Source organism: Petaurus breviceps, unplaced genomic scaffold (genome assembly GCF_028583685.1).
Source record: "Petaurus breviceps papuanus isolate PSGF00001 unplaced genomic scaffold, PetGlider_PUasm1.0 90760, whole genome shotgun sequence".
Lineage (NCBI taxonomy): Eukaryota > Metazoa > Chordata > Mammalia > Diprotodontia > Petauridae > Petaurus > Petaurus breviceps.
This window is the reverse complement of record NW_027187338.1, coordinates 12,020,016-12,031,509: the sequence shown is the minus strand read 5'-3', so window position 1 is coordinate 12,031,509 and position 11,494 is coordinate 12,020,016. Positions and strand designations below refer to the sequence as shown.

At 45.5% G+C, this 11,494-nt stretch overlaps 1 protein-coding gene across 2 annotated transcripts; it reads left to right on the top strand.

Moving 5' to 3' along the window:
• Positions 1 to 2,713: 2,713 nt before the first annotated feature.
• Positions 2,714 to 6,474, top strand: GUCA2A (guanylate cyclase activator 2A). 2 transcript variants are annotated; one of them, XM_069067869.1, is made up of 3 exons: positions 2,714 to 2,785; positions 5,360 to 5,540; positions 6,024 to 6,474. In XM_069067869.1, exons 1-3 carry the CDS (start codon positions 2,714 to 2,716, stop codon positions 6,086 to 6,088), a joined length of 318 nt encoding a protein of 105 aa, XP_068923970.1. In that variant the 3' UTR covers positions 6,089 to 6,474. The 2 variants fall into 2 exon arrangements, 1 of the variants encoding a protein (XP_068923970.1); XR_011164410.1 differs by lacking the exons at positions 2,714 to 2,785; positions 5,360 to 5,540 and adding an exon at positions 5,633 to 5,738.
• Positions 6,475 to 11,494: the final 5,020 nt, after the last annotated feature.

Below are 11,494 nucleotides of genomic sequence, written 5' to 3'. Positions count from 1 at the left end.
TAATTACGGAAGAAAAAACAGCTTAGCTGGCATCCAGGAGAATTTTCTAAAGGATAGATCTGATCATGCCATCCCTTCACTCAATAAACTCCTATCCCATCCTATTACTCCAAGGACAAGAGAGAAATTCTTCTTTAGCATTTAGAGTCCTTCATGACCTGGTACCTTCCCCTCTTTCCAATATTTTTATACTTTAATTTCCTCTCCACACTCTATGAGCCAGTCTGACCCAGCCTTCTTGCTGTTCCTCAAACACAACATCTCTGCATCTTTGCATCTGCTGGGTTCTCCAAGGCTGGAATTCTCTGCCTGCTCATATACTAACTCTGTGTCCCTGGGCAATTCACCTGAAACTTCTCTAAGCCTCAGTTTCCTCATTTATAACAGGGTTACTGAGAGGTTCAAATGAGGTATGTGTAAACATTATGAAATATAAGGCATTTATGTGTGTGGATTAACTTTTATTATTACTATTGTTATTTTTATTAGTTTCCCTGATCTTTTTTTTTTTCTTTTTGGAGGGTAATTGGGGTTAAGTGACTTGCCCAAGGTCACATGTCACATGGCTAGTAAGTGTTAAGTGTCTGAAGTCAAATTTGAACTCAGGTCCTCCTGACTCCAGGGCCAGTGCTCTAGATCTAGATCTAGGCTCCACCTAGCCACCCTTCCTAACTTTCTCTAGGACAGCTCAAATCCCACCTTTGCTAAGAAGCTATTCCTGGTCCCCTCAGCTTCTAGTCCCTTCTCATTTCAGATTTCTTTCCATTTCCTCTGTACATATCTTGTATGTACTTAGTTAATTTGAACAGCTAGGTAGTATGGGAGATAGAACACCAGGCCTAGAGTCAGGAAGATCTGAATTCAAATACGATCTCAGACACTTACTGATGGGTAGCCTTGGGCAAGTCACTGAACCCTGTTTGCCTCAGTGTCCATCTGTAAAATCAGCTGGAGAAAGAAATGGCAAACCCCTCCAGTATCTCTGCCAAGACAACCCCAAGTGTATCAAGAGGAGTCAGACACGACTGAACAACAACCACCTGATTACTTGCTTCTTTCATCTTTTTCATCTTTTCAGTCATCTTTCCCACCTGTTGCTCTCTGGGATAGCTCTGCTTTGTGGCTCTACAGAGGCTTGGAGAGGATCTCATGCCTTCCAGGGCATATGTAAAAAGGGGAGAATTTCTCTTATGTCCTACCAACCCCCATAGGCCATGTAGCTTTAAAAGGGGAGTCACTGAATCCAGTGGGAAATAGAGACGTGCACATTGCAGACACGGATTTAGAGACAGTTATGCAAGGGAAAAAGCTCACCCTGATAATCAAAAGGTGAACTGCAGAAAGAGCAGAACTGAGGAGCACAGTTGAGCAACCTTCTTAGAAGGGACTCTCTACCAAGGGCGGCTGCAGGAAGACTACAGAAAGAGAAAGGATTTACAGGCCCCAGGCTACCAAGAATTGTGACTTGCCTTTGCTATATTGGTATCCCACAAATATGTCTCACTACCATCATATTCTATGTTTGAGGCCATTCTTCTCATGGACATCTTCTGTGTGGGTGACCCAGATTTATGGGAGAATGTTTTGTAACTTCTATGCTACCTGAGTGAATACTTTTGCTGAAATCCAATTGTGTCTACTGTCATGATTTTTAATGGGAAGCGCACTAGTGGGGGCACTGGTTCTGAACTATAGCGTTAGAGATCGAGACTCTCATGTTACCTCTAGAGCCCAATACAGCAGCTTCACTCTGGGGACTTAACCCACCAGTGTGTGAGGATTGGGAGAATTCAGAGGGAGGGCTGCATATTAATTATACCACAAGGCAGAGTGCACAAAGACAAGCAATGAATAAAATGCTATAGGAATTCAGAGGCAAGAGAGATCAATTCTGACCTGGGAGATTAGGAAAAGCTTTGTGGAAGAGGTGGCATTTAAGCTGATGGGTGGATACAGTTTCAACAGAAAAGAAGGAGGGAATTTTTTCCAGGTGAAGGACACCTTGATCAAAAGAATGGAAGTGGAAAACCATGTGTGGAATGAGTGGTCTGGAAGCAGAAAGGTGGCAGACATTGGCTCAAGTCTTTATTCTCTCTGTCCTAGACTATTACAATAGTCTCTTAATTGGTCTCTGCCTCCAGTCTCTCTCCTCTCCAAGACCTCCTCTACACAGAGATCAAAATAAAGCACAGGTATAACAATATGGCTCTTTTCCTCAGTAACCTTCAGGGCAACCTATCACCTCCAGGAGCAAATATATCTTCATTTCATCCTTCTAAATTTCTCTTTTCTATGTATATGTCTTATAATGTATATAATCATTAGGGTAGTAGTACATCATATACTTAAACAAATACACATATGCTGGAGGCACACATTTATTTATTTGCCAAGGTGGTGCATAATCAAAAGAGTTTGGAGATCACCCGTCTGTGGGAAGAGGACTTCCCAGTCTTGTTAAGAACAGATTCTGGGGGCTTCTGGAAAAAGAGGGCACTTGACTTTGATGCTGGGGGTGCCTGGGTCTTCCCCTCTCCTATCAGCCATTCACTTTATCTCAGTCAACTCTTATCAGATAAGGTAAGAGATAGATAAGTGGGTGATAGATAAGTGAGTGACGTAGACCATGGGATTACTCAGTAATCCCAGCACCCTTTAAAAAGCTGCTAGCTCCCTGGGGTCTACAGCAGAAGCACCAGAGTCCTCAGCCACCATGAACACCCTCCTCCTCTCAGCTCTGTGTCTCTGTGGGCTGGCCACCTTGGTTGGCAGTGTCACAGTCCAGGTGAGTCCCTTTCTCCCAGTCCCAACTTTCTCCACTGTCCTAGAATTCTAAAATCTCAGAACTGGAAGGGCCCTGGGTGAGGGGGAGTTGGGATAGAAGCTGACCCAACTTACATCTGAAGGCGACTCCACACACGTGCCTCCAGGAATGGGGAACTCACTACTTCCTGGTGTTTGTGATGTTGAGGTGATACCTGTCTCTATACAGTTCCTGTCCTGCCCTTGTCTAGTTCAGTTTTCTCTTTTCTCATGGATGCTGTAGAAGGATTTCTTTTTTGTACTGATAAAATCAGATGACCTCTGAGGTCCCCCTGAGCTCTGAGATTCAGTGATTCAATAAGCCCAATGCCTGTACCAAATGACAGCCCTTTGGATATCAAAGATGGCTATTATGTCCTGATGGGATCATCAATTCAGAGCTAAAAGGACCTTAGAAGCCATCTAGCCTGATACCTTCATCATACAAGTGAGGAAACAGAGGCCCAAGATCACATAGGAGGAGAATATGACTGCAGTTCTATGACCATAAGACCAGTACTCTTAGCACCATGGGCTGCCACTTGACCACATCTCAATCTTCTCTAAGTTAATCCTTGGCCAATCCTTGTATGAATCCTGTTAGGCACTCACCACTTATCTCCAGCCTAGGTCTCCCAAACCTTTGTCATCTCATCCCCCTAAGCAAGGGACCTCAACCCCCAGGTTAAATGGGGTCATTTGTTCTCCCAGAGACCCCTTTCCTGATCTGGGAGAGTCAGGGTCCTGGCCTGAATCTGTTCCTCTTCTCATTCCACTTCCCCTTTAGCCCCATCAGATATCCAATTGATTCCTCCATGTAATTCCAGTCAATTAAATTTCACTCAAGTTAACTGTTCAATGCCCTGTACTCAGTCCTGGAGATAAGACTGGAGTCCGGGCTCAGCCCCAGAAATGGAAGAGGAAATGGGTGCAGGCTTTGCTCTCTTGGAACTTATCATCCACTTTGATTGAGGAAGGGGAGGAAGGGCAGCAAGGAGAGGGGAGAGAAAAGAGCCCTGAAGAGAAGCTGTTCTGTCTTGGGGTAGGGACAGTGCAGGAGGTAGAGCTACAGCTTCATGAAGCAGGACAGGAGGTAGATACAAGGGAGAACTTTCCCACAGTGCCCCTAGACAGGCTGGAGAACCCCATCCTCTGCAGATCAGAAAAATTAGGACCCCTTTTAACATGTAAACCTATGGCTGGGAGAGCCTTCTATCCATTAATACCTCAGCCTGGATTAGTTTATTTAGTGAACTTGAATGGAGAGCAGGACCAAAACCCTAGGAGTGTGAAAGAAGCTGGAAGTCCTTGGGTTGGGTGAGTTGGAAGAAGGAAGTTTAGGAGCAGAACCCTTTCATTGTAGGTGGGTGTGGAGAGGCAGATGGAGGGAGGGGAGGGAGACAGGACCAGCCTGGTATAGCTTGACAGCAACAGTGGTCTTGCTCCACTGTTACTGTTTCCTGGTGGTTTTCTTTTATTACTTCACAAACAACAGCAGGACTCTGGGCTGAAGCTGGGGCCAGGCAGGGCACCCTTAGCACAGCTGTGAGCTGAGCTCTGTTAGGGTGGGAGTGGACCCCTCCCCTTCCTCCTCCCCCTGCTTGTTTACTTTCTCTGAGATAACTCTAACAGATTAAATTCATAGCATGAGTTGCTTCCTGAGGCCGTGAGCACCTTACCACTATGACCCGGATTTCCCCAAGGACAAGTATCCAAAGAGGCTGCAAAGGAGGCTATATGGAATGGGGCTCTCTGAACTTGATCAGAAGATCATGAAATTTAGACAGACACGTGGAGGTCATCTAGTCCAACCACCTATTTTACAAATAGGGAAAATGAGGCCCAGATAAGTAAAGTGACTTGCCTAAGATTACCAGGAACTTCTAAGCCTGGTTGCTGCTATTTGTCCTTTGTTCTTGAAGAGGACCATGACATCAGAAAGGCAATGCCATGACATGCCAGTGAATTGGATTTAAGTGAGGCAGGGGTGTGCAAAGTTTAAAAGCCTCACTTTCTCCCCCAGAGCCATCTGGGTCCAGGAGACAGATATAGATCAGGCCGACTGGAGATGGCCCCATTTTTCTAAGCCTGGTCCCTAGAGCCTGAATACAGTGAGTGTTCTTTCCACGTACCAGGAAACTGCCTAGCAGGGTGAGAAGAGCCCTGAATGTGGAATTCTAGGACCTACGTGCAATTCCTGACGACGCTACTTTCTAACTGGGTGACCTTCAGGTCACTTAATTTCTTTGGGCTGTTTCCTTATCTGTGATGATAGGGGCGGGATTGACAAGTGCTACGGTCCTTAGCAATTCTAAATTCTTTGGTCTAGCTAAGGTCCCTTTCAGGCAACGTGGAGAAGCTAAGATTCTGTAGCTTCTTCCTTCCCCTCAGACGCCAGGGACCTGGGGTAGGACCCCTGAGCTTACCATGGACTGGGTGGAGCAAAACAGGGAAAGGACAGGAAAGGCAGTACGGGCGTGGGGGGGGGGGAGGAGGGGGCGCCGTGGGTCAGCTTGGAGAACAGGGCTGGAGGATGCTTCTGCTGTTTCCCTTTCAGGACGGGGACTTCTTCTACCCCCTGGAGTCTGTGAAGAAACTCAAGGACCTGCAGGAGAGCGGGATGAGGAGCCGGATGGCCCAGGGCTATGGGGTCTACTTGTGCGAAGACCCGGATTTCCCTAAGGATTTAAAATCCATCTGCACCCGACCTGACGCTGCCCAGGTTTTCCAGAGACTAGGTAAGTAACAAGTTGCCTTTCCTCTGATTGGTGGGGGACGGGGGCCGATTTGGGGCTAGCTCAGTTTTTATTGGCCACCTTTTAGGGGTGTTACTTCTCTGATTGGTGAGACTTGGAACTAGAGTACGGCTCTTATTGGTCTAGTGTTAAAGGTCTCGCTAGTATGTTTCTGCTCTCACTAGTGGGCCTTGGGACTGGGTACGTTCTGCTTTGTCAGGTTTTAGGGGTGACTGGTCTGCTTAATAACATTTTCAGCGGCTCTGTCTTGATACGCCAGGCGAGGCTTAAAGTAGAAGATCAGCCTCCTCCCCGCCCCCCCAGTTTAATCCCTCCAAGCCCGCACCTGGTTGGAGCTGGTCTGCAGACGGCGCCTGAACTCTAGGCTGGAGTAGCGAGTTACGTGACTGGGGGCGGGGGGTGGGGAGGAGAAGATGCTGCCACCAGAGGGGCCACCAGAGAACCGTTTCTTCCTTCTTTGTTTAGGAGCCATAGCTGATGACTGGCACACTTGTGAGATCTGTGCCTACGCCGCCTGTGCGGGCTGTTAGCCGTGATACTGCGGCTGCGTCCCCGCCCCTTCAGCGCCCGCCGCCCCTGCCCCGCTCTGGGCTCCCAGGTCCGCCCCTTGTCTGCAGTTCACCTCAGGAGTCGTGGCGAGGCGGACTCACGTGCCCCCGCCAGTGACCCTCAACTCAAGATGCTATCCAGCTGGGTGCAGGAAAGTGCCTGCTACAGGCTGAGACCCCTCCCTACCGCCCAGGCCAAGACCCCCCTCACCACCACCAGGAGAGATCACTGCTGAGACAGCGGGCAGGGTTGGGGGATCGGGGCAGGGCGGGGGTAAATGGGAAGGAGAAAGGGGCCAGACCCGGGTGCCTCAGACTGTATCCTTTACTCACATGATTCGTTAATAAAAAACGCAGCTTCTACGTTATTATGGCCTCTGTGTTTGTGTTGTGGGAAACTCCCAGTGGAGCTGAAACGAGCATTTCTAGTGCCTGGACCAAATACATTAGAGGGCTGCCCTTTGTATGTAACCCAGACTGGTGCAGTTACACCAGGGGAGAACTGATTGCCCAAAGAGCTCGTTCCCCCACCGGAACAGCCAATGACAATCTCCCAGTCTACTGGGAGAGTTAGGGGAAGGGCTACAGAGGTAGAGGAAGGTGGGCTTGTGTATTGTCGGAGAAGTTAGGTGGTCCTGCTGCTATGGGGGAGTGGGGACCATGGAGGGGGGGAGTGGGGACTATGGTGGGGAGCAGGAAGAGTTCCACTGCCAGAAAGAAACATACTCCCTGGAACTCAGCATCCTGGGCCAAAACCCTGGTTACCTCACCCTGGTTCCAACTCTTCATACCCAGGGCACACCCAGGCAGAAGGAGCAATAACAGCCCCGACTTCCCTCATCATCCCTGGATCTCTTAGCTCTGTCTATACAGGTCCCTGTGGCTCTCATTAGGTACCAGACAAGTGCCAGTTGCCCACACCTGTCTCCTCCATGCTGGTGAGGGGGAAACCTTCTTTATAACAAATGATACCCAGGACTATAATGTTTAGGGAGGATTGCTTACTACAGGCCTAAGATAAACAGAACAGAGTGGCCCAACCACCTTGACCAAACCCTGAACCTAAATCTGGATATCTGAATCAGTGTGGAGCTTAAACAGAGATACCCAGAGAGGTGGCGAGATTCAGGTGGTCACTGCTACTCTCTCTCCCAGAACCTGCTTCTCGATGGGAGCCCTCAAGTTCCTCTGTCTCTTGTAGTCCTCTGTCCTCTGTTCCCTGGATGCCCTCCTTCAGAGGGCAGGTGCTTCGTTCTTTGGCTTCAAGGATTCAAGCCTGGGTTTCAGCATGTTTTGACAATCCCCATCTTTGCCTTTTGGGAGGTCTCTAAGAAAGGCACAGCCTTGACCTTGGTCCATTTCCTTTTGTCTGGGTTAGTTACCTGGAGCCCTATGAAAGAAATTCGTTGATCCATAGAATTCGAGAGTTGGAAGGGCCTTTAGAAACTAAATCAAATCCCTGTCATTTGCCAGATAAGAAAACTAAGAACAGAGAAGGTGAGGGATTGGCCCAGACCCACACAGCTAGTTAGTGGCAGAGTTGGGATCTGAACTAGACTGTCTTCTGGGGTGTTAAGGTTGGTTTTATTCAGTTTCTTCAATTGTCCTTTGAGGTTTTCGTGAGAACCCTATCTCTCTAGTGGCTCATAGCCTCCAGGGCTGGCCCCTTTAGATTCCTCTCCTTTCTTGTCTTGCAGCCTTCATTCCCTTTGGTCACCAGCATGGTTCTCCTGTTTCCTGGCTAAGGAACATCTCCGGCTCTCAGAATTTACAGGGCAGAGATGACTGGTAAGTCCTTAACACAAGAAGTAATCAAGGTTTTCTCCAGGTCTTTAATAGCTCCACTTACTTTCCCAGACTTTTTTTTTGTTTTGCTCACTTATTTCCTGAGTTCACAAATTTAGAGGGGAAGAGACCTTAGCTGTCACCTACAAGCATGGCTTGTGTCACATAGTAGCTACCCAAGAAATATTTGTTCCTGCAAAGACTTATATGAACTGATGCAGAGTAAAGACAGCAGAACCAAGAAAACACAAAATAGCTGCAGTGATTACAATGATGTCAAGGGAAAGAAGAACCACCATAAAATAAGTGAAAAGGAGTGTAACAGGTATGAGGCTGATGCTGGTGCAGTGGATAGAGTGTTGTTACCCCTAAAGTCAGGAAGACCTGACTTCAGCTTCAGACACTTCCTAGGGCATGATTATGGGCAAATTAATCTTATACCCTGCCTGCCTCAGTTTCTTTATCTGTAAAAAAACAGCACCACCTCTCAGAGTTGTTGAGAGGATCAAATGGATTAATATTTGTAAAACACTTAGAAATACTTGTTTCCCCTTTCCCTCTCAGGGTTACAAAGAACAAGCATGATTCCAAAAAATAAATATGAGAAGACAGTTTCACCCCCACATATCCTTTAAAGAAGGAAGAGGTCCACAGATAGAGAAGCTGTCAGAATTGAGCTTTGAACCTAGGTCATCTGTCACTAAAACTAGCATCCTTAGTCACTCAGGTGCTGCCAGGGAAGGAACAGAACTCCTCAAAGTTCTTTAATTTTATCCTTACAGTAGCAATTCAGCATCATCATTATCATTAAAGCAGATTGTGTAAGGAGACGATAGCAACCAAGCGATAGGTCACCAAAGGCTATAACACTTTACTACCAAATACTAGGCAAGGGGCAGCTAGTCACGAAGACTCATCTTCCTGAGTTCAAATCTGCTCTCAGATACTTACTAGCTGTATGACCCTGGACAGGTCACTTACCTCTATTTGCCTCAGTTTTCTCATCTGTAAAATGACCTGGAGAAGGAAATGGCAAATTGCTCTAGTATCTTTGCCAAGAAAACTCCAAATGGGATCACAAAGAGTCAGACACAATTGAACAATAAAAGTTCTTCAAGACATGACTTGGGGGCTAGAATTCTATACCAGAACTTCACTATTTGTCATGGTGGAAGGGACAATAATGCCTCATGCTAGAAGTACAAACCTCAAGAGATCCTGAAGAGCTCAGTCAGTTAACTATCCTGGAGCCCTGACCTTTATCATAGAATCAACTATTGCCCTCAATCACCTGGACAAAACATTGCTTAATAACAACTTGAGAATGACATTTTGAATAGATGTCGTTATACTAAATAATCTTTAGTCTTCATGGAAGGAAAAACCTTCAACATATAGAGACCTATTAAGACAAGTCAAAGTCACGGGGAGATGGGATGAGAGGCATGTCACTTTGGTTGTCCTAGCTGCTGCCAAAGCTGTCTGGAGGAATCTCTCAGTAAACCTACAGGGGGTGAGCTGACATCCTAATGCTTTTATTTAATTACAAAAAAAAACAATCCATCTATCCATCTATGCAATAGCCTGCAAAAAAATCCAATAAAAAAATAGAATAGTGACTTGTCCCTTGAAATCAATCAAAAAAGATGAGAAAAGTGAGATGATAATAATAGTAGCCTATTTATAAAGTATCATACACTTTGAAAAGCACTTTCCTGTGAAGTAATAAAAAGTCATTATCCCTATTTTGCAGATGGATAAACTGAGGTTCAGAGATTTGCCTGTGGTCACACAATCACAAGAAAGAATGTTGGCAGATGTTTATGTGGTGCTTTAAAGCATTTGACCCTTTATATGGTCCTGTGAGATGGATAGTATGTTAGCTCCACTTTAGAGATGACTAAACTGAGGCTTGGAGGGCTGAATGCCTTGCCCAAGGTCACAATCCTTTCAGTAGCAAAGCAGAAAGACTCAAATCCAGGTCTCCTGAATCTAAGTCCAGTACTGAAGACTTGGATTCAGAGTGTCTAGGCTCTTACTTTGAAAGATCTTTGTTCAAATCTCAGCACTGGCACTTACAACCTATGTGCCCTCTCTGTACCTCAGTTTCTTAATCTGTAAAATGGAAAGGTTAGATTAGATGGCTTGGTAAGGTCCCTTCTACCTTTAATCTCCATTCATTGTACCAAGTTGTCTGTTTATTGGGTAATATTTCAATGGATCCATGATCTCATTATGGGTACTTCCTTCATCAGTGTGGGTCACACAGTGATGCATAAAAAGTCTGAGAGACATAATTTATGGATAATTAATCATGCTATTAATTATTGCTAGCTGATAATTAATAAAAGGGTCATTTGGCTGTTTCTCCTAAGCCAAAGCCCAATCACAGCAGCTTCTGGACGCTTATATGCCCTTGAAGAGTGGGTGTTCCCAGCAGGTGACAATGAACTCTGATTGGTTAATAATTAATGAGAAGAATGAATATTATAATGAGAAGTAGGCCTATTCTAATGAGGTGCTGAGGGAGTGTGACTTTGATTATGTCACTCATGGACAAAGAGAGACTATCTCAAGTCAGACCATCCTTAGCCCCTGCCAATTCAGACAGAGTATTTACTCGTCAGCCCCCAAATCTGAGTAGAACATAATGGGCCAGAATTCTTAGAATAAATTAGATTAAATTCTTTGGAAGATTCTCTAGCTGGGTGGGGTCTCCCACTCAGGATCACAAAAGTGCGTACCCCTGGATTTGAGCAATCTCATACATCAGCAACGTCCTTCAGAGACCAAGCAACCTATAGGTTTCTGGTTTCTAAATGAGAGACTAGGAAGGGAAAAAATTCTGATCCTAATTCAATAATTAATTGTTCATATTAGAGAGAAATGATCATTTCTCTCACAACTCACCCACATCTTCTTGTCCTGGGTGTTTTTTGTCTGTGTTCTTCTTTACCTTCTCCATAAGGGATCTACACAATGGACTGGAGACTTTCCTCTATATCTTTGACATTCTCTGGATAATAATAGTTCAGGACCCATTGTTCCTTACTTTTATTACAGGGCCCTTCTTCTGGGTGATGCCACCTGTGCCCCATCTTGTGTGCAGGTCACTGCACTGAAGTATAAAGGGTCAAGTGGGCTGCTGATAGAGCTGAAATCCCTAACTACCCCCCAGCGATTGTGACTGCTGTGCCCCTAAATCTTCTGGGGGCTGAGACCATTTAATTTCTGGCTATAGAAGTTAGCAAAGTAGAACCCTGCAAAATGACCTCATTTTGTTTGAGGAAGAGTTGCAATAAATATAGAAACTATAGGGGAACTCAACTTAGCAAGGAATATATGATTAGTACAATGTATGTATTAAGCAAAAAAAGTAGTACAATGAATATACTAAGCAAAATGACTCATATTGTAATGAAAATGGAATCTTCAGCAATAATCCTAAATTCATATGGCATGCAATTATTACTGTAAAGAGAATTATGTTATGCTACTTCTCCTAGACCCAGTGGGGCATACCAGGACACAAAGTTACAGAAGTTTCCTAACTACTAGCTGGAGAGAGATAGATAGACAGACAGAGACACAAGGAGACAGAAA